General features: G+C 37.7%; 1 protein-coding gene across 1 annotated transcript in view; it reads right to left on the bottom strand.

The window, feature by feature from the left end:
- LOC115210368 (rap guanine nucleotide exchange factor 4) overlaps positions 1 to 24555 on the bottom strand; it is an 853913-nt gene that overhangs the window by 5605 nt on the left and 823753 nt on the right. Inside the window, exons 20-28 of the mRNA XM_036502201.1 lie at positions 22523 to 22669; positions 21316 to 21413; positions 19139 to 19264; positions 13439 to 13617; positions 11818 to 11908; positions 8089 to 8227; positions 6703 to 6767; positions 6082 to 6136; positions 1333 to 1390 (exon numbers count right to left, since the gene is read on the bottom strand). Of these exons, the coding sequence (XP_036358094.1) occupies positions 1333 to 1390; positions 6082 to 6136; positions 6703 to 6767; positions 8089 to 8227; positions 11818 to 11908; positions 13439 to 13617; positions 19139 to 19264; positions 21316 to 21413; positions 22523 to 22669 (958 nt within the window). The remainder of the gene's footprint in view (positions 1 to 1332; positions 1391 to 6081; positions 6137 to 6702; positions 6768 to 8088; positions 8228 to 11817; positions 11909 to 13438; positions 13618 to 19138; positions 19265 to 21315; positions 21414 to 22522; positions 22670 to 24555) is intronic.

Here is a 24555-nt window from a genome sequence, read left to right as displayed (position 1 = left end):
CTGGAATTTGCATCACCGGTCTGGAACCCCTATCTTGCCCAGGATATTAATCCCCTGGAAGTCGTTCAGCGATGTGCAACCAAGAGAATACCCTCCATCAGGTATTTGCCATATTCTGAACGCCTTACTTCCCTGGGCATGGATACATTGAAACTCCAACGTCTGGCAGCTGACTTGGCAGACACCCATAAAATTATTAACCATCTTACAAACAATAACTCTGAGCACCTTTTCAAACTCCACCTGTCTAACACCCGTGGACATGTTTACAAAGTCAGAAAACAACACAGCTCCCATGACTCTCGGAAACATTTTTTCACGCTAAGAGTTGCTGAAGCATGGAACAGACTGCCAGCATCAGTTGTTAGTTGTCAGAGCATTGCATCCTTCAAAACTTCCATGCTTCCTGAGATTCGCCAACACTACACCTGATTTTCTCCCCTCCATACACGCACAAGCATATATCTGACTCATACACTGTTCACTTTCCAGACATTTGTACATTACTGCATATACTTTATACGCACTTTTTGACAAGTTGTGGTGCACCTGAGCAATATATACAATAATTTCATTATTATTATTATAACATTCAAATGCATATTCAACATATTTAATTTCTCCTTTGCTGTAAACAATTCATAAATTCTGCCCATACTGACAATAAAGGTAGTGACAAATTTTAAAGTTTGCTTGACATTTTATAAGTATGAAAGGGATTAAAATTTCAATACCCCGTATCAAAAGTTCTGACAAGAATAGGCGAAAAAGAATTCTGTCTATATAATCAGTCTGATCGGTCACCTTTCTCTGTCAGGTGAGTAAAGTCTCATCCAAGGTGATGTTTATGCTAAATGCAACTAAATTGTAAACACCCTGGCTATATCAGTGGGTTTACAATTTTACATGAGTAGAAGATTTTTAACAAATTTTATCCTGAAAATCACTGGCGTAAATTACACAGGTGTGCAAATTACATGGGTTTTTAATGTAGGTCAATTTCAAAACATTGATGTCTAGGTCTCAGAAGCAAAATTTGAAGGGAATAGTTGTCATTTCGTTTGATTTCTAGATAGAAGCAAATAGGAAATAATACTTATTAACCAAAGACAAAAAAAAAAAAAAAAAAGGAAACAAAAAAATCGTTACATAGTGCTATGCTCTCTGTACTGAACAGTTGCATGAATGGTGGCCTCAATCCCCTATGACAATTATGACCAACCATTACTCAAACTATTTTGACAAAGATGAAGCCTCTTCACTAAAGCAAACAATAAAATAATTTACAGAGAAAGGAAAGATGCATAAAAAGAATTAACTTTTTTCACTGACCTTACGTAAGTCTTAACTTCAAAAGGTGGTTTCACAGAACTGCTTGGTATATCCAGATCTAAAAGGTCAAAAGGAATAAATCATTGTTAGTTTGAAATAAATATATTTAACACCTTCAATTACTCACCAAATAATTTACTCACCATAATTTCTCCTTGCAAAAATAATAACAACAACTGTTTCTAACAAATTTCGCAGGTTAGTCAATTTAATCAACCCCTCTTGAATGATGATTTATTTCATTAACCCAGAGAGGATGAAGGACAAAGTTGACCTTTGCACAATTTGAACTCGGAATATGAAGGGTTGGAACAAATATCACAAACTATTCTACTAACAATGATATGGAATGGTGAAAACCGTCCTTGTATCTTTGATAATTAATTAAAGTTACATATGATTTTCTTTTCTTTTTGTTTGTTTGTTACATCACTTAATCACACATTTTTTTAAAAAAAATGCGTAAAATATTAAGTCAAGATTACAAATCGTTGAATATTTTCGTATTGTTCGATAATAAAACTTATAAAAAAACAAAAAAGTATAGGGAGTTGAATAAAGCGTCAGAGAAAGATAAATTTTCAGTCAAATATCGTGTGAGACAAGAAAATTATATTTTCTTCTTGCCGCAAAAATTAAAACTGGAATTTTTTTCATTCAATTGCTTAATGTTAGCTAATAACAACTAAAGGACGTAACTCTAAGAAGAGTGTAATACAAGTTTGTGCCTCGTGATGAGAGATTAATAGCGTTTATTCCAAAAAATGAGAATTGCAGTGTAAAGCTGTGAATTAATATTTTTAATGAAGTTCAGCACAAGAACAGAGTTCATAGAAATTAGTAACGATCAGCATAAGAAAGTGAGCAAGTAGGAATAAAGATTTTAATGCAAGGGACATGACTCATGAAAGGACAAAATTCCAAGGGGAGCAATTCTGTTAATTAACCCCCCCCCCACAAAAGGGACGTAATTATGTCAACATACTTAAAAATGATGAAGAGGACATAACTCTAGGTGGCTGAATGAATATATTTCAAATATTGCCTTGCAGTATAGTTTATGAGGTCGGTAAAATACAGAACCAGTCAAATACTGGATTCAGTATAATCAACTGTTGCGTTTCCCACTAAATTTCTTAAATGCGTTAAAAACCCCGAATGCAATCTTTTAAGCTGTGTCACTCTCATCTTATGTGAAATATAACAATGTCTGTTGAATACACCTCCATGTACGTTGAGCGCATTGTACAACTGTATGAAATTATCTGTGCGCATGCACTTATATCATTATCATCATCATGGTCTTCATGTCCAATATTTCCAGAACCATGAATCAGATGGAAATGTTGGGGCAGTTTTTCTACATATCCTGTCGCCAATCCACACCTGTTTCCAAGCAAGGTAACATTTTGTCATGTTTTGCAAGAAAGGTTGGAAAGAAAGGACACTGCATGCATGACGAGGACATTCATTTTCATGCAATAGTAATACACACAAACCGGGCTTTCAGTTTCTGTCTAACAAATCCACCTGCGAGGGACTATATTAAAAAGTGTAGTGGAACTTAACCCAGATCCATGAGACTGGGAAGCAAACTTCTTACCATGCAGCCATGCCTGTATGTATACACACACACACACACACACATGCATACATGCACGCCTGCACACATAGACACATGCACAGTATGCTTGAATTGTAAGGAAGTCTACGAGGTTCCAGGTTCATTGACACTGTGTGGCATCTTGGGTAAATGTCATAAGCTGACACACAACTTGTGAGTGAAATTGGGTGAACAAACTTTATATATATATATATATATATATATATATATATATATATATATATATGTGTATGTATATATATATATATGTGCGTATGTATGTATACATATGTATTTTTGTATGTGTATGTATGTGTGTTTGTTTGTATGTATATTTATTTTATATGTTTTTTTCTTGTATATTTATCTATTTATTCCCTCCACCTAACAATAACAAACTGCCTACCTCTTCTTGACCACCAAAAAGCAATTGTCTTCTAATTTACCTAAACTCCCATCCCATATATCTGTTTCTATTCATTTATTCTATATATTCATTTTTTTATTTTCTCACTGATTCTTCTCATTTCAAAAAAACTCTGGCCTTTTGACCACTCCCCTAAGAACAATAGCTTGTGCCCTGTTTATCTCCTAAATACCAACCTACCCAAAAAACGTCCCCCACCACTACTCCATTAAATCTGCCTAAATGCATAAATACCAGAACTTATTTTGACAGCCAGCTTCCTGAAGATTTCATCTGAATGAAACAGTTCTAGTCCTGTAGAAGCTCCTTCTATAAAATAAAATATATATATATATATATATATATATATATATATAATTTATTGTGAATTTTGATTTACTGTGCTAAATTGAATTTTTTTCCCTGTTGGCTTAGAATTATTACATTCCCTAACTATTAATAATATACATATATATATATATATATATATATATATCCAAAATTAGGGAATGGAGTAGATAAAATCATGTTACATACTCAGATGTAGTAATTACTCAAATGAGAAGTAATCCACTTGCTACTTGTTGGGCCAAAGTTACCTAAGTCAAATGAAGGTTACATTGTTGTCAAGGAATCTGATGTTAACTCACAGGAGATTTCATCTAAAATATATATATAAATAGTTTCGTGAGAAATGAAGCCAGTATGCTCCGATGGATGTGTAATGTCAGTGTGCATGCTCGACAGAGCGTTAGTACCCTGAGAGAAATGTTGGACCTAACGAGCATCAGTTGTGGTGTGCAAGAGAGATGATTGCGCTGGTATGGTCATGTGGCGAGAATGGATGAAGATAGGTGTGTGAAAAAGTGCCAATCCCTAGCAGAGGAGGGAACCCGTGGAAGAGGTAGACCCAGGAAAACTTGGGACGAGGTGGTGAAGCACGACCCTCGAACTTTAGGTCTCACTGAGGAAATGACCAGCAACCGAGACCTTTGGAAGTGTGCTGTGCGTGAAAAGACCAGGCAGGACAAGTGAGTCCAGCCCACTTATGTGTGCCTTTCCTCCCTTGGACACACAAAGACCTGTTGAGTCAAGCGAAGTTGATATCGAACCTCATCCGACAACAGGCAAGTGAAATCAGAATCGAAATTGAACCAATCCTATGACTGGCACCTGGCAGATGCCTGGACTCCTGGACTGGAGATACGTAAAAAGCACTATCCGAATCGTGGCCGAAGCCAGTGCCGCCTCGACTGGCTTCCATGCTAGTGGCACATAAAATGCACCAATCCGACCGTGACCAATGCCAGCCTCGCCTGGCACCAGTGCAGGTGGCACGTAAAAAGCACCCACTACACTCACGGAGTGGTTGGCGTTAGGAAGGGCATCCAGCTGTAGAAACATTGCCAGATAAGACCGGAGCCTGGTGCAGCCTTCTAGCTTCCCAGATCCCCGGTCGAACCGTCTAACCCATGCTAGCATGGAAAACGGACGTTAAACAATGATGATGATGTTTCAGTTACCTTTGGGTATGGGATTTAGCATTTGGGAAACTTGTAAAGCATGACCACTGATTTCAGGATATGGACAGTAATTTTACTCTTCAGCTACTTAATGATGTAGAATTTGAAGAAGTCATAAAGGATGGTGCAGCTGAGTTGTTAGTGTCTTATAGAGAAAGTTTATCAATAAGAGTGTGAGTCTGAAGCTGTTAGAATAAGAGCCGCTTAAGAATACAGATGACAATATGGAAATTCCACCCATTCCTCTTAAATTTACAACATATATCTCCCTTCATTCTCATCACTTTCCCTCCTTCTTTACCTCAGTCTGTCCCTTTCCCTTTTTTCTTCCCTTCTCGTCCCTCCCTAATTCTTCAATCCCTCTACCCACTAACTCTCTCCTCTCCTTCCACGTGACCAGTGTTCGGCCAAGCCTGACCTTTCTTTCTTGGTTCGACTACCATCCATGCAGCATCCCTCATATTTCTTCCCATGACTTTCATCTTCTATGTTTCTTCTGTAAGGCTTTCACTTTCACACACGCCAGCTTAATTTAATTCGTCCTTAGTTGAAAGACACCTGTTGTTAATGTTCTGTTGTTTGTATTTGTAATTGTGTACTATCTCTGTTTTTTTTTTTACTTTTTGTCCATGTTTTCATATACATTCGCTTGCTTTCTTCCAAAGAATCTAGTGCTCTTAGCTTAGATTTCCTTGGAGCCGGCCAGATTAGAGCAGTCTTGAGATTAACCGGCTCAAACTGCAGGGACAATCTGCTTCTCGACTGAAGATTGAAAGCTCTGAATGTCCTGTCATTTTTTTTCCTGTCCTTTTTTGTATCATCTACTGTCCAAATGTTTTGTTTGTTACTTGTTACGTTGTTGTTCCATTTTCTTGTTTTGATTATATATATATATGTGTGTGTGTGTGTGTGTGTGTGTGTGTGTGTATGAGTTTGATCCCTAGACCAGGTGGTGTGTTGTGCTCTTGAGCAAAGAGCTTTGTTTTACATTGGAACAGTCATGGTTGGAAGGTCTGCTACATCAGTGTTGTCATGGTACCAGATAAACAACTTCTCGTATATAAAATTACAGATATTGTAATAAACTTTTTCTAAAACTTCATTATATTCAAAATTAATTAAAACTCAAAGTCGGTCAATTCATTAGAAATATAACCATAATGGCATTTAAGAAAGATCTGACAAAAATAAAACAAACAAAAAAACTTGGTACTTACTTAATGGCATACTTCGGCAGCATCTTACAGTTCTCAATGTCTGAGCAATCATATGCTAATGGAAATGAAAAACAAATTAATTAGACTGAGATGGTAATGACATGAATTTAAACAAAAGATAATATAAGAGAGATATTATGATTAGTGAAAGGGAACTAATGTAGTCTTTAGACTGTTACTGTCGGTTGGCTCCTGGTCAACTATTATCTAGCAGACTCATGATCAGAGACTATTTCAGTCTCCTCTACAGTTACACCTTCAAGGTATTTAGGGTTGTTTGGTGAAAGAGAAGTTCTCTAGTGTTGATGTATGTCAAGGGATGCTTGGCATAGACAGCTCAGAGATGAGCTAAGTTAGAGAGTGAAGGATATAGCTGAAAGAAGACATATGACAAAGTTCAGATTTTAGTAATATTACATTTCTAAATATCTCAGAGAGATATAAGCAGTAGTGGTATGATAGAGTAGTTGTATACTGTCAACTTAATGTGACAATCCCATTAAGTTGACAGTATACAACTACTATATATATATACATGCACCCACACACTATACATAGTTACCTGAGAAAGTAACATAAAAATATTAATAAAATCTCAGAAGTTAAAACATTAAGCCTTACCATTTTCTCAAAGTTCACCAGGCCATCATAGTATGTTTTATTCCCTTCATGAGTGAATGTCATGTCTGTGGATGATAAATAGAAATAAAAATTAGAGGGTTCATCTTTAATAAGACAGTGTAGAAATTCCCTGAGTGACTGAGGGAATAAATATATATGCGAGATGGAGGAGATGGCACATCTATGAGTCAGAGATTAAAGAATTTTTTGGACTAAAGTCATGAATTTTAGTTGTCTGTAGGATGCGAAGGGACATGCCCTAAGAGGATAGTCAGCCCCTTGGTTAGCTGTTTTTGATGGGTTGAAGATGATACATTTATTATGTAAGGGATTTTCAGCATAGAATTGGTGGAACTCTAATCAGTCAGCTGATTTGAAGCAGCAAAGTATCTGCAGGATTGGAGGTTTATTATTCTACTCCTTGGCAGCCTTCAGGTACCCGAGATTCTTAGTAGCTTCTGGTCACACACATTTTATTGTTCCAATGTAGAGTGGTCTGATTACCCCCATGTGACTGAGTCATGTAGGCATTGAGGCATAATACCTCAAACTTCTTAGTGAAGTGAATTTGGGATGTAGGTCTACTGTCATCATCCATAAGAGTTCCAGCCAGGAATGGCATCAAACAGAGAGATACCATCTTTCCAAAGTTCATCACAGCATGTCTGGAAATGGTGATCAGAGACTCTAATTGGAAAGGTGGCATCAATATTAGCAGTTAGTTAATAATTCATAAATCTAATTCATAAATCACATCATGCTCATTGCAGAAATCTATGATCAGCCACAGATCTTGTTGACCAAGCTGGACACCCAAAGTTCAGCAGCAGGCCTCAAATTACACATGATCTGAAAATGTTGAATAGTGGTGGGTAGTGATAAAATTGTTGAGGTGAAGAAATACAACTATTTAGAACAGATATTAATTATGCCAAGATATGAATGCTGAAATCTCAAGCAAAGAGAGCAGAATGGAAGGTGTTTGTCTCAGTTAAAGAGGGACTCGGAGAAAAGCTGGACAAGACCTTATATGCCAATCTCTTCAATGGCATCATCTTATCTACACAAATGAGACATGAATTACTCTGAAGAAGGAAGAACAAAGACTTGCTGTAACACAAAGGTCCATGGAATGCTCCATACTAAGAACATGTGGTGCTACATAAGAATCTATACACAGCCTTGATAAATCTCCCACAAATCAAATACTACAATTTTTCAAAATATACATTGAACAAATATGAAGGGATGGTCATAGCTGACCTTGGGCTGAATAAATAAAACAAAGAAAAAGGTGAAGGTGGTGATGAGGATGACACTGATCACTCTTAGACAAAGATGAACAGGTGCAGAGGTGGATGTAATAAGACACAGTAACTCACTTACCTTTCATCATTAGAGGCATGAATGGAATGATCGGCGGACGCATCTTTGAAATGGACAGTCTGTAGACACGATGGTTCCGAGAAGGGTCCATAATGGTTTCAAACTCTGAAAACATCTTTTTTAACTTTCCTGGAAGTTTCTGTGAGTTAGGAAGAAAAGAAAAATGGAATATTTCATCTTTTACTGACATGCCAGCTCACTATCATTATTATTGTCAACTTTGCCTTTCATCCTTTCGGGGTCAATAAAATAAGTACCAGTGGAACACTGGGGGTCAATGTAATTGACTTGTCACCACCCACAAAATTTCAGGCCTTGTGCTTAAAGTAGAAATGATTATTATTATTATCATTGTTGTTGTTAAGGTGGCAAGCTCGCAGAATTGTTAGCATGCTGGGCAAAATGTTTAGTGGTATTTCACCCGTCACTATGTTCTGAGTTCAAATTCCACTGAGGTCAGCTTTGCCATTAATTCCTTTTGAGGTCAATAAATTAAGTACCAGTGAAATTCTGGGGTCAATATAATTGACTAGTCCCCTCTGTCAAAATTTCAGGCCCTGTGCCGATAATAGAAAGGATATTATTATTGTTAAGGCGACAAGCTGGCAGAGCCATTAGCATGCTAGGCAAAATATTTAGCAGCATTTCGTCTGTCTTTATGTTCTGAGTTCAATATCCACTGAGGATGACTTTGTCTTTCATCCTTTTGGGGTCAATAAAATTAAGTACCAGTGAAAAAATGGGGCTCGATGTAATCGACTTCTTCCCCCGACATAATTTCAGGCCTTGTGCCTTTAGTAGAAAGGATTATTATTATTGCTGTTGTTGTTGTTGTTGTGAAGGCAGGATGGCAGAATCATTTGCACACAGTATTTTGTCCATCTTATTATTATTATATTATTATTATTATTATTATTATTGATGATGATGATGATGAGGTGAACTGGCAGAATTGTTCCACATCAAACAAAATGTTTAGTGATCTTCTGCCTCTTTACATTCAGAGTTCAGTCTTCTTCCTTAAAATTTCAGGCCTTGTGCCTATTGTAGGAAGGGTTACTATTATTAAGATGGTGAACTTTTGGAATTGTTAACATGTCGGGCAAAATACTTAGCGGTATTTTTTCAGTCCCTTTCCATTCTGAGTTTAAATTCCACTGAAGTCAACTTTGCTTTCAACTTTTTGAGGTTGATAAATTAAAGTACCAGTTAAATACTGGTGTTGCTTTATTCAACCAATTCTCTCCTAAAATTACTGGCTTTGTGTGGATTGTACAATGCTTGTGTACAACAGCAATGCAGCATGGTAGTGGGGTATAAGCTCTAAATGCAGAGGACATGTTTGAACTGGAAAGGAGTGATCAACCCCAGTAAGCAACTGCTACTTAATTTATTGACCCTGAAAGAAAGAAAGGTAAAGTCAATCTCGGTGCAATTTGAACTCAGAACATAAAGACAAGAAAAATACCGCTAAGCATTTCACCCGGCATGCTAACGTTTCTGCCAGCTCGCCGCCTTTATATACATATGCTATAATGTAAAAGTTGTAAAGTATATTATTGCTTTGAACTCTAGACACAAGGTCTGAAATTTTGGAGGTGGGAGAAACTAATTGATTACATCAACCCCAGTGTGCAACTGGCACTTATTTACATTGGCCCTGAAAGAATGAAAGGCAGTCAACCTTGGCATAATTTGAACAAAGAATGTAAAGACGGATGAAATGCCACTAAGCATTTTGCCCAGTGTGCTAATGATGCTGCCAGCTCACCTGCCTTCATAAAGTATATCACTGAAATGTATTTTACATAATGCAAATATTGTCTGATATAACATTCAGTGCATTGGGTACAGTGGATTGATATGCTTATTGTATCAAAAGCTGACATCTTACTCTGAGTTTTGCCCTTAAGTGAAGTTAACAGCCTAACCTGGGCTAAATTTCAGATTGTCCACTTTCGGATATCATATACATACATATGCCTATATGCATGTCTTCCCTCCTTGACTAACACACACACATATATATATATGCATCCAAAATTAGGGAATGGAATAAAGAAAATCCAGGTTACATATGTTTCATAGCTAGCAGAATTTCAGAAGTAGTAATAGTCCTTTACATTCTTCTACGTTGATAAACCACAATTGTTTCTGAAAGTTATTTTTTGTACCTTCTACAGACTGCTTGAAGTTCACTAACATCCTACACCTTGAGCCTTGGATCTTACCTTCACTCACTCACTCACTCTCTCTCTCTCTCACACACACACACACACACACACATTTATGGCCATACTGGGGCACTGCCTTGAAGGGTTTTATTCAAATGAATCGAGTCCAGTACTTATTTTCTTTTAAACCTGGTACTTATTTTATTGGTCTCTTATGCCAAACTGCCAAGTTAAGAGGATGTAAGCAAACCAACATCAGTTGCTAAGCAGTTGTGCAAGCCAAACACACACACGTGCATGCATGCGCACACACACACACACAAACACGCACATGCACAGAATGGGCCTCTTTGAGTTTCAGTCTACTTAATCTACTCATAAGGCTGATACAGCTTAGCACCAGTGACATCACAGCTTGTTTCTACAGATGAGTGAACTGGAGCAACATGATATAAAGTATCTTGCTCAAAAACACAACACACAGCCTGGTCCGGGAATTGAACTAACTACCGCATGATTGTGAGCCTGATGCTCTAACCACTCAGCCATTTGTACTATATATATATATATATCATCATCATTATCATCATCATCATTTAATGCCTCTCTTTCCATGCTGGCAAGGGTTAGATGGTTTGACAAGAACAGACAAGTGAAAGGGTTCCACCAGGTTTTTATGTCTGCTTTGACAGGGTTTCTACAGTTGGATGATCTTCTTAATGCCAACCATTTAACAGAGGGTACTGGGTGCTTTTTATGTGGCATCAGCACCAATGAGATCGCCAAGTATAGGCAAGATAAGATCTCTCAACTGTGCAGGGTAAAGATGAGAGAAAGAAACTGTAATAAAGGGAGAGGAGCAGGTCTCTTGCTGAAGAAGTGAATATATGGCGTAAGAGAGAGAGAGAGAGAGAGAGAGAGAGGAGAGAGAGAGAGAGGAGAGAGAGAGAGAGGAGAGAGAGAGAGAGAGGGAGGGAGGGAGAGAGAGAGAGGAGGAGAGAGAGAGAGAGAGAGAGAGAGAGAGAGAGAGAGAGAGAGAAGAAGAAGAAGGAGATGAGAATGTGAATATGAGACAGAATAGGAAGTGCTCTGAGTGAAAATAGTGTGACAGATGTTAAGAAATAGGGAATGAGTTGGAAACAGAGGATATCAGTCCAGTGTAGCAAGAAGCGAATAGAAGATGAGTTGAGGGGGAAGGCTTGATAGAACCTTAGTCCTGCTGTTACAAGCACAGAGTAACACCATTCAGCTTAGTCCCCCATCATTTCCTCTGAGAGGCTCAACATCTTGAGGTCAGTCTTCACCACTTCCCAGGACTACCTCCTCCACATGTTCCTTCCACATTTAGTGATCAGCACTTTTTTATTCAAAACACACACACACATATATTAATATAGCAATACTGTATATATATATATATAATATATATATATATATATATATATATATATATTATATATATATATATGATAGATGGTTTATGGCCATGTTGACTGAGACAAATAGGTATAAACTAATGCCAGGCAATGTTAGTATTGTCAGAACTATTACTTACCTCCCATGTTTGAGATAATCTGCTTACTGCAATATTACTTAGACCTAATACAATGGCGAAAAAACTGCTCATGTTTTGATATTCTTTACAACTGAAAGAAACAAAGGATAAATCGTTAAACATTTATAATATTTTCACAATTACATCATGACAGAATCACTGCTACCATTTTACATACATCTGCACTGTTAAATTCCGTTATGCATTATTTTGAAATAATAGTATTACAGGGCATTAACTATCAAAGTCTCTTGTGTACACATGCAGCATGGCTACTAAAATTCAGCTTCACTGCATGCAGGTGTGTGTGTATGTGTGTGTGTATGTGCGTGTGTGTGCACATACCATTATTTCATGCCTACTTTCTTGATGTTTGTCTGAGTTGGATACAACTTGGCATCTAGCTTCTTGTTACTGTCTTTTATCCTTCAGCACATGCAGTAACAGAAAAAATTACGAATCTCTACTTATATAATTTATGGCTGAATACCATTCCTATCAACAACTATTCTACAGCATTGACACAGTATGTTTCATTGAGCTACCAGTATTTGAGAGGTTGTCTATGACAGGACTGGACTACTCTGTATTCTGTCTCCCCTATTTTTTTAAATGTTTTGAATTGTTGCTCTCCTTGATGGGTTGCTCACAGAGTAGCTTACTGAGTTCATGTCACCCTTCCATCATTTTCTCCTTTTAGCTTGCTTATTTCTGTGACTAACAAATTTACAAAGTGAACAGAGTGTATTTGGCTGTGCAAGCAGCATTAGAGAGGTTGTCTGTTATAGCACTGAAGAGTGAAATTTATTAACCTTCTAGAAATGTTTCTTACTCTGTGGCTTGTATACTTACATATGTGCATGTGAGTATGTATGTGTGTGAATGTATGAATGTGCATGTGTGTGTGTATGCATGTAAATACACACACACACACACACACACACACACACACACACACACACACACACACAAATATATATATACATATTTCAGTTATACAGAATTCTGGAGTTCCTTGAAATGCTTACATTGTTCATGATATAAATCAGAACCTTTGACTATAACTTCACTTGTCTGAGAATCAATTGATTACTCAACAAGCTGTGAATAAACTGTTTTAAATATTGTTTGATGAGTTGGAGAATTGCACAATGCATGGCATAATCCAAAATATTGCATGATGCTTATATTAAATAAAGGTTCTTAGTGAAACAGTTGTCACAAAATTTAAAATCCATTGATGTTTTTGTTTAATCCACATACCCATAGACATATGTATATAATATACATACATATATATACATATACACACATATACATGCATACAGATGCACACATACATACATAAGACACCTGCTGATGATTGAATATTGAATTCTTGGTCACAGCACTAGTTTTAATTTGATGTCAGACCAGATACATTTCCAGGATTAAGACACCTTAATATATATATTAAGACACCATATATATATATATATATATATATATATTATTGTATATATATATATAGCTTTAAATGTGAGCAGTAAACTATAATACTACAAAGAAATGTAATTTTGCATTTGACATTAATGAGAATTAGTTGCTTTTAATTAGCATGTATCAAAGAGAAACTACTTACTATGAAGCTAGTTTGATGAATTTACGCAAAAGATGAACACGTTTGTTGAGATTTTGCGTTAAGAGGATTTCAGTAACAACCCAATACTGGACTTCATTAAAGCGTCTTAAGAAGAGATCCAGGTTGGCCGTCATTTTTGCAAACTTGTATCTTCCAAATACTTGATATATCAGTTCATACTACAGCAGAGAAATTGAATGAATTAATTGATTATGATAGTTTCAGCAAAGAATTAAGGAAAAAATAATATTTTCAGGTACATGACACGGCTGTCCCTCATCCCAGGGTTTCAGAGGCCCACACCTCCCACACCCTCAGAGTTGGCACACTCAATGTTGGCATATTGAAAGGTAGGTCTGGAGAGATTGTAGAGCTGCTTGAATGGAGACCTGTGGATTTATGCTGCATCCAGGAAGTAAGGTGGAGAGGAGGTTCCGCTAGGCTCCTCACAGGCAAGGAACACAGGTACAAGATTTTCTGGGCAGGGAACACTGACGGGGTCGGGGGCGTGGGTATACTTCTTGTGGAGAAATGGGTAGATAAGGTAATCGAGGTAGTCAGAGTAAGTGACAGAGTAATTAAAATTAAATTAGTCTTTCACCATAGGTCAGCTACCATCATCTCGGCATATGCCCCTCAACCAGGGCTACCGGAAGGACAAAAAGACCAATTCTATGACACCCTATTGCGGACTACCTCATTGACAAATGACAGTGACCTTCTCTTCATGGCGGGTGATTTCAATGGACATGTTGGACGGCATGTCGGGGGCTTCCATGGCGTTCATGGAGGCTACGGTTTTGGCTCTCGTAATGAGGAGGGAACCAGGCTGCTGGAGTTCTGCGATGCAAATGACCTTATGGTCTGCAATACCAACTTCAGGAAACCCACCTCTCACCTAGTCACCTACCGTTCTGGCAGACACACTAGCCAGATTGACTACATCCTTGCCAGAAAAAGGGAAAGAGGGCTGCTTATAAATGCCAAAACCTTTCCAGGCGAAGAATGTACTCCTCAACATAGATTAGTAGTTAGCGACTTCAGGATCAGAGCTAAATGGTTGCCCAGAAGAAGACCAGCTTGGAGGAGATGGGTCTGGAAGCTTAAAGATCCTGCAAATGGACAGAGATTTAGAGACATACTACTCAAAGCCTTTGACGAAATAGGAGGGGATATAGCTTCACTTAATGTGGAAGACAACTGGAGATTTCTATGGGACAATATGCTGACAGCCACTGACCAGATCTGTGGATGGAGCAAAGTACCATCTCGACCCAGAGTAACGTGGTGGTGGAACACTGTGGTTGACAGGGCTATTAGACAAAAGAGACAGGCTTGGAAGGTCTGGAAGAACAGTGGTAGCAGGGAATTGTATCAGACAGCCAGAAGGGAAGCTAGGAGACAGGTTTATTTAGCCAGAGGGGAAGCGGATAAGAAAAAATTTGCCAATGTTCTGAGCCGTGAGGATGAAAGACTTGAGGTATTTCGTGTTGCAAGACAGTGTGTGAGAGAGAATCGTGATGTGGTAGGAGAGAAGTGTGTTCGCATGGATGATGGTTCACTTGCGCTAAATGAGGATGCAAAGAGAGAGGTTTGGAGATGCCACTATGAAAGGTTGCTGAATAAAGAAAATGAATGGGATAAAGAGAGTCTGCCGAATGTCAACCCAACAGAGGGACCAGCCATCTGAGTTGAAAATTCTTTGGTAGTTAAGGCAATTAGAAGCATGAAGACAGGGAAAGCCCCAAGCCCATCAGGAATTACTGCAGAGATGCTCAAAATATCTGGCAGTGTCGGCTATAACCTAGTCACCCGTATAGTCAACCAGGTGATACACGAAGGAGTCATACCCAATGACTGGTGTAGCAGCATACTAGTCAACTGCTACAAAGGTAAAGGTGATGCCCTAGATACAAATAATTACAGAGGTATCAAGCTGTTGGATCAGGTAATGAAGGTTACGGAGAGGGTCGTAGCCCAACTAATTAGAGAGAGAGAGTTAGTTTAGATGAGATGCAGTTTGGGTTCGTGCCAGGGAAAAGTACCACTGATGCTATATTCCTGGTAAGGCAGCAGCAGGAGAAATACCTAGCCAAAGATAAGCCCCTGTACCTGGCTTTCGTTGACATGGAGAAAGCCTTTGATAGGGTCCCCCGATCCCTTATCTGGTGGTCAATGAGGAAACTAGGGATAGGTGAATGGCTGGTGAGGGCTGTGCAAGCCATGTACAGAGATGCCGTAAGTAAGGTTAGGGTTGGCAACATGTATACAGAAGAATTCAAAGTAGAGGTTGGGGTCCACCAGGGTTCAGTACTCAGCCCCCTCCGATTTATCATAGTCCTCCAGGCAATTACGGAGGAATTCAAGACAGGTTGCCCCTGGGAGCTCCTCTATGCTGACGACCTTGCTCTAATTGCTGAGTCACTATCAGAACTGGAGGAGAAGTTCCAGGTGTGGAAGGAGGGTTTAGAATTGAGGGGCCTTAGAGTCAACCTAGCTAAAACCAAAGTACTAATAAGTAGGAAGGTAGACAATCCACAAATGTCTTCAGGAAGATGGCCCTGCTCGATCTGTAGAAAAGGTGTAGGTCGAAACTCTATAAGATGTACCCAGTGTAAGCTATGGACACATAAGAGGTGCAGCAATGTCAAAGGTAGGCTAACTGGGAAGATAGTTTTTGTATGTGGCAGATGCTCGGGAGCATTAACCTCCGAAAATCTGCAGAAAGCAACTTCCGTCACTTTTCAGGGGAAAAAAACTAGAAGTAGTTGATAGCTTCCGTTATCTAGGTGACCAAGTCAGTAGTGGGGGTGGGTGTGTTGAAAGTGTAACTGCTAGAATAAGAATAGCCTGGGCAAAGTTTAGGGAGCTCTTACCTCTGCTGGTGACTAAAGGCCTCTCGCTCAGAGTAAAAGGCAGACTGTATGATGCATGTGTACGAACAGCCATGCTACATGGCAATGAAACATGGGCCGTGACTGCTGAGGACATGCGTAAGCTTGCGAGGAATGAAGCTAGTATGCTCCGATGGATGTGTAATGTCAGTGTACATACTCGACAGAGCGTTAGTACCTTGAGAGAAATGTTGTACCTAAGAAGCATCAGTTGTGGTGTGCAAGAAAGACGATTGCGCTGGTATGGTCATGTGGTGAGAATGGATGAAGATAGGTGTGTGAGAAAGTGCCAATCCCTAGCAGTTGAGGGAACCTGTGGAAGAGGTAGACCCAGGAAAACCTGGGACGAGGTGGTGAAGCACGACCTTCGAACTTTAGGCCTCACTGAGGAAATGACCAGCGACCGAGACCTTTGGAAATATGCTGTACGTGAGAAGACCAGGCAGGACAAGTGAGCCCAGCCCACTTATGCATGCCTTTCCTCCCTTAGACACAAAGACCTCTTGAGGCAAGCGAAGTCAATATCGAACCTCATCCGACGACAGGCACCCATGCCAACCCCCTTGCTTGCGAAGACATGTTGGGGCAAGTGAAATCGAAATTGAACCAATCCTATGACTGGCTCCCTGCAGATGCCAGGACTTCTGGACTGGTGGCATGTAAAAAGCACTATCCGAATCGTGGCCGATGCCAGCGCCGCCTCGACTGGCTTCCGTGCCGGTGGCACGTAAATTGCACCAATCCGACCATGGCTGTTGCCAGCCTCGCCTGGCACCTGTGCGGGTGGCACGTAAAAAGCACCCACTACACTCACGGAGTGGTTGGCGTTAGGAAGGGCATCCAGTTGTAGAAACATTGCCAGATAAGACTGGAGCCTGGTGCAGCCTTCTGGCTTCCCAGATCCCCGGTCGAACCGTCCAACCCATGCTAGCATGGAGAACGGACGTTAAACGATGATGATGATGATGATGATGATACAAAAGCAAAAAAATATCAGTAGAGAATGGTTTTAAAGTTTTTCTATAACACTAAGTTTTTATTCTCCTCCTTCATCCCTGGTACAATATTTTTTGTTCACATCCAAAATATTTGATTCCAGCATATAACTTCAAAATGAATAGGTTTATGCCTACCAAGTAATATTTGGTAAAAATACGTAATATTGGAACCCTTCTAAAAATTGTGGAAGCATTGCAATATATGAATGAATTTCTTTCAAATATAATATAACACAATACGTTTATAGTATATATATATATATATATATATATATATATATATATGTATATTATTATTACTATTTTCAGCTTCGCCTCGTATTGCATATTATTTCTCCATACAGGGGTTTTTTTCAATGGCGGCCCATTTTCGCAGGGTTCCACTATTCCCTTCTCTCTCTCCCTCTTTTACATTGTCTGCCATCCCCCCTTCCATTGCTAAGAGCATTTTTAAGCCAGCCCGTCAGTTCAACCTTCGCATATTCCCGTGTCAGGCCGAAGAACGAAATGTTCCCAAGATGAAAGTCTTTCTAATCTAATGTTGTGGTTGAGCTGTTTATTATTTATTATTATTATTACTATTATTAGTATTAGTATTGTCCCTTTGATCCTCGGTCGAAAGTTTGCTTATTATTATTATTATATTATTATTATTATTATTATTATTACTATTTTCAGCTTTGCCTCGTATTGCATATTATTTCTCCATACAGGGTTTTTTTTTCAATGGCGGCCCATTTTCGTGGGGTTCCACTATTCCCTTCTCTCTCTCCCTCTTTTACGTTGTCTGCCATCCCCCTTTCCATTGCTAAGAGCATTTTTAAGCCAGCCCGTCAGTTCAACCTTCGCATATTCCCGGTGCACCCGCCCTTGCCCACCCCCACCACCAATACCGGATATCTCTATATTTTTGCTCCATCTATACCGGATGTCGCTTCTCCCACCACCATTATAGGTGTCTACTCTTCGAACCCCCCTCTTCAACACGCTATTTCACCATGCATTACCCCTCTCTTGATATCCTACGTTCTACTTGCCTAGAACCTGTCATCATTTCTCTGAACCACCCCTCCCCACTGGTGCTCCCCTATATATTTCTGCACCCCCCCCCCCCACATAAAAAGCACCATCCGAACGTGGCCGATGCCAGACCCCTCTGGCACCTGTGCAGGTGGCACGTAAAAAACACCCACTACACTCGCGGAGTGGTTGGCGTTAGGAAGGGCATCCAGCTGTAGAAACACTGCCAGACTAGACTGGAGCCTGGGGCAGTCCCTAGCTCCCCAGACCCCGGTCGAAACCGTCCAACCCGTGCTAGCGCGGAAAACGGACGTTAAACGATGATGATGATGATGATGATGATGTATATGCATTCCCATGCATTCCCAGAGTTTATAGAATTTCCCACATACATAGTAGATATATATATATTTATATATAATCATATAATGAGCTTCCACACAGTTTCTGCATATCAAACTGCACTTACAAGCTGTTGATAAGAGTACATTTACTGAATGTGCTGTGCACGGAAATTGAACCTGGGATTATGTGGTTAGAATACAAACTTCATAGCAGACAACTATGCTTTTTGAGAAATGCAAAAAAGACTGAGTCTGTGAAGTCTATAGGTCACTCAACCTGAAAGGAATACCATCGGATAAAAGAAGACATTGGATAATGTAACCCAAGGTACACTTCCTGGAAAAGAGTCAAGACAGGGTGGTCATAATTTGAACATCTTTCATCGCCAATCTGTTCAATAAAAGCAATGTTAAAGACTCAACAAAAGATGTACTTTTGCTTACCTCAGGAACCGAAGTGAAAAGTTCCCAATCATAAATTGTCATATGATAAGCTAATTCTTGTGACCCAACAAGTTCCAAAGATGATGCTGTTCCAGAGAGAATATCATCCTGTTCTGGCAAAGGAGTCTGAAAATAAAAGGGAAAGAAATAGTGAAATAAAATCTTGTGAGAGTCAAAAAACAGAAATCAGTTTCAATTCAAATCAACAAACAATTCTAAAGGATAATGCTGTTGTTTTAAGTTTATCTGAGTAACTCTGTATTTACACATTGGTCATTTACACAATAGAATATCTGAATTTTTTTGTTGAAATGGAAGCCAAACATCCCTAACCAACATGTAGACACATGTAATGTTACAACAATTGAGGTGCAGAGTTTGATTCTCTGTAGAAGCTTGCTGGTCCCTTTTAATAAGGCAGCAAGTTGGAAGAATCATTAGCATGCCAGGCAAAATACTTAGCAGCATTTTGTCTGTCCTTACTTTCTGAGTTCAAATTCCACTGAGGTCGACTTTGCCTTTCACCTTTTTGAGGTTGATAAAATAAGTACCAGTTGATCATTGGGGTTGATTTATTTCACTTAACCCCTTTCCAGAAATTGCTGGCCTTGAGCCACAATTTGAAGCCAATATCATCTCATTTGGTACCAACACACCTGAAACTGCAGTGATTGTATGAAACATATTTCATGTTTTAGAATTATCTAAAATTAAAACAACTTACACTCAAACACTAGCTTAATAATGACAAAGTAATTTTACTAAAGATGCCCAGTACACTCTGTGGAATGGTTGGCATTAGGTAGGGAATCCAATAGCAGATACTGAGCCAATAAAGACTGGAGTCTGGTGCAGCTCCTGCTTACCAGCTCCAGTCAAACTATCTAATCCTTGCCAGTATGGAAAATAGATGCTAAATGATGCTGATACTGATGTATACATGTAAGACTTACAATAGCAGCAACAGTATCAGCAAGAATAATAATAATAACAAAGAATGATAACAGACATATGAAAATACCATAAAACAATAATTCCCAGGTTTGCCACTTTATAGTTTTTTTTTTATAATTTAATGACTATTTGCAGATTTTTCATTTATTTCTAATTTCTTCAAAATTCTTTTCAAAGACTCTGATCGATCGACACGCTTCCTGAAAGTGATACATTTTCCCTATTTAATATACATTTTATCAACTGCCTCACATGTTTATATCCACAAAAGTGACATCTAAATTTAGCTTTATATTCGTTTCTATTAACATGTGATACAGTGATATATTATCAATATCATCCATTACTTTCAAGTCAACCAGAATTTAGAAATCATTTTAAGTTGCCGAAAGATACATTAATGCAGGCATTAAATTTCAGATCATCTAAATATATTCCAATACTTCCTAATATTTTCATATAATGTTCAAATGATTCCAAGCCATCTGTGAGTCTCGTTTCAATCATTTCCAATAAAACCAAGCAAACTTCCATAATCCCAGAGAATTGATTCAGCAATTATTTTAGAAGTTAGCCACAAAAAAGGGAGAAAGAAAAACAATAATAATCCTTTCTACTATAGGCACAAAGCCTGAATTTTAGGGGCAAGGAAATAGTCAATTACATCAGCCCCACTGCTCAACTGGTACTTATTTTATTGAGCCTGAAAGGAAGAAAGGCCAAGTCAACCTCAACACAATCTGAACTCAAAATGTAAAGATGAACAAAATGCCACTAAACATTTTGTCCAGCACATTAATGATTTTGCCAGCTCACCTCCTTAACAATAATAATAATAATATTAGTAATCATAATCAGAACTCTTTTTAGTATAAGCACAAGGCCTGAAATTTGGGGGAGGTGGCTAATCAATTACATCGACTCCAGTACTCCATTGGTACTTATTTTATCAGCCCTGAAAGGATGAAAAGCAAAGTCATCCTTGGCAGAATTTGAACTCAGAACATAACAACCAACGAAATGCTGCTAAGCATTTTGCCTGGCATACTAACTTTTCTGCTAGCTCATCACCTTAACAACAACAACAGCAACAACAACAAAAACAATAGCAGCAGCAGAAACAGCAACAACAACAAAAACAACAGCAGCAGCAGCAGAAACAGCAACAACAACAACACAACAACAACAACAACAACAACAACAACAAGAGAAGAATATCTTACCACTGCATCTAAATGTTCCCGTGGTGTTAAAAAAAGACGTCCATTTAGACTTAGACTGTTAACAATGCCCAAGTCATTCTCTCTGAATAAAATGCGTTCTAAAAAGAATTGTAAAGGGAAAATAAGTTAAATATGTATATATATATGGCAAGTCACAATCTTTTAGTAATCCTTGCTACTACCTCTGCTACACACATATGCATTACATGTATGCATACATATATGAAAGTAATTATGTATGTCTGTGTATGTGTGTGTGCGTGCGCGTGCACACACACACACACACACACACACACACACACACTTATATATCAAATGGTTTGGATCATGTCAATGATTTGTTATTAGCTAGGTGGCTTCCAGCATTTGATTGGCTTCAGGTCTATAGGGGAGTAATATTGATATTAAAATCAATTAATTAATAATATTCCCATTTTATCATTCCATTATAAAAGTAAGAATGATTATTTATAGGTAACAGGTAATCCACAACTCCAATTTCACTAGTAACATTAGTCATGTATGGTATGCAGTAAATAAATGCAATAAAGGAAATAAATGGACAACAGTAGTTCAATCCATGCTACATATGTTTCAAAAGCATAGCATTTCATGCATAATTCTTGCATTATATCAAACAAAATCCTTGCCACATGTTTGCGTGTGTGTGTACTAATAGTAGTAGTAGTAGTAGTAGCCATAGTAGTAGTAGTAGTAGTAGTAGTAGTAGTAGTAGCTAGAATTGCCAAAAAACTGAGATATACCAATTTGATACAGATACTAAGAATGTTACTAAGAATTTAGGCTTTGTTCTCTTTGTGGAGGACACATTTGATGTGGTAAATAAAATACTTTCTCAGTGTTGGACACACGCTTGAATTTGATATGGGAGATAAAGTCCAATCTACATTTTGAGTACATATTTATATTTAATATAGTAGATGAGATCTAACTTCTGGGGCAGCCAAATATATCTATTTGATGTGGTGGATAAATACAATCTTTATAGAGGATGTATACTTTCATTGGGAAGGGATGAGGAAAACCAATGTCTTAAGTAACCACAAACATATTTTCATGTAGAATTTAGTCGCTATAAAGGAAACCATACATCTAATCATACATCTATGGAATACCACTATTCAAATGGACATATTTGTCTATTTGACAAAGATAATAAAATGTAATGCTTTTATGGGACACTTACCTCCATTTGACTTCACCTCACATAGTACCAAATCTTCACCTAGAGAAAGTTTTTCCTGAGCTTGGGCAATGATGTGGGACACTGTGGTTGTCATGGGAACACGGAGGGTACAGTAGCTGTGGTCAGCACAATACACACGAAAGATGGCTGTAAACGGAACAAGAATGAAGAGAACATGTAGAAGTCAGACTGTAGAGATGTTGCACCATACAGAAAAGGTGAAAAACAATGAATTAATAAAAGGTGAGGTGAGACAATTTATATAAAGTAAAGCTAAGACTTCTAGTGTTTGGTATTTAATTTTAGTAATAGATTTATTTGTTGTTGTTGTTGTTGTTGTTTAGTACTATGCCTGATCTGATTGAGTAACCATGTATTCCATCTTGCCTTTTTTCCCTCAGGTGTCATGTACCTAATATTACACAAACCAATGTAGCAACAGATGTCCTTTTGAAGGTAGTAGAGTATGACTTAAGGGGAATTTTATGGTTATTTCTAGTAGGTTAAGCAACCACATTCAGGCCACCCGACATAATTGTGTTCAGACTTGTATAAATTTGCTTTAAGATTCTGTGACAAGTGTCAAGTTTTTAAACACTGTCTGTGTCTCTGTCTGTCTGTCTGTCTGTCTGTCTCAGTCTCTCTTCTCTCTCTCTCTCTCTCTCTCTACATATATATATATATATATATATATATTATATATATATATATATATATATATATATATACATATACATGTATACTTGTGTGTGCATGCACACACACACACCACACACACACACACGCACACACATACACACACATACAAAACAAACAAACAAACATCTGGCCCTGAAGAATATTCATATTAATTTTATGAGGATAAAATATGTGGTGCATTGGTAAATTTAAAACCAACTGAATTTAACAGAGCAGATGTAGAGAAAATTGAGTGTTGACATTTGTCATGAAGAAAGAGAAAATGTGAAATAATTCAATCAAAAAACAACACACAGGTATGTGTGTGTATAGATGTCTATCTTTATCTATCTATCTATCTATCTATATGTATGTATATATGCATATGTATATATATATATAATATATATATATATATATATATATATGCATAGATATATGCATATATATCAGAGGCTGACTAGACCAAAACTATATGTATGTATGTACCTACATATGTATGTATTGTTTTTCTCATTATTTCTTTTCTTGTTTTTTAATCTATATAATCTATATAATGATTTCACATAAGCATGTGTGTGTGTGGATGTATATGTATATATATGTATGTATATATATGTGTGTATATATATATATATATATAGTTATCCGTAATAATGAAGGGTGAAATTAATTAATTTGGAATAATTATCAATTACACCAAGTAGTCTTCGGCATGTAAAAGCCTCATTTGAGGAAAATTTAAGTAATACTAAGCAATAAGGGTTCAGCAACGAATTGCCTTACCACATACCGAATTTAGAAATAGCAGTCAAAGGGTTATAGCTATTTCTTCTACTAAAAAGGGAGATCTCAGTGAGATCTCCCTTTTTAGTAGAAGAAATAGCTATAACCCTTTGACTGCTATTTCTAAATTCGGTATGTGGTAAGGCAATTCGTTGCTGAACCCTTATTGCTTAGTATATATATATATATATATATATAATATATATATAATATATATATATACACACATATATACATACATATATATACATATACATCCACACACACACATGCTTATGTGAAATCATTATATAGATTATATAGATTAAAAAACAAGAAAAGAAATAATGAGAAAAACAATACATACATATGTAGGTACATACATACATATAGTTTTGGTCTAGTCAGCCTCTTGCCACCCTGTGTTTTACCTACAGGCACACAGTATCTACAAATGAAACTCATAGTAGCAAGAGGCTGATTTAACCAAACAAAAGAATATATTATTAATCTCTAACAGGGTATTGAGTACTTTTTAACTCTTTTTTTCTGACAATTAATAGTAAATGTGTGTGTGTGTGTGTATATCA

This window comes from Octopus sinensis, linkage group LG4, assembly GCF_006345805.1.
Source record: "Octopus sinensis linkage group LG4, ASM634580v1, whole genome shotgun sequence".
NCBI classification, from domain to species: Eukaryota; Metazoa; Mollusca; class Cephalopoda; order Octopoda; family Octopodidae; genus Octopus; species Octopus sinensis.
Note: the sequence above shows the minus strand (reverse complement) of the source record. Positions and strands in the feature narration are given on the sequence as shown.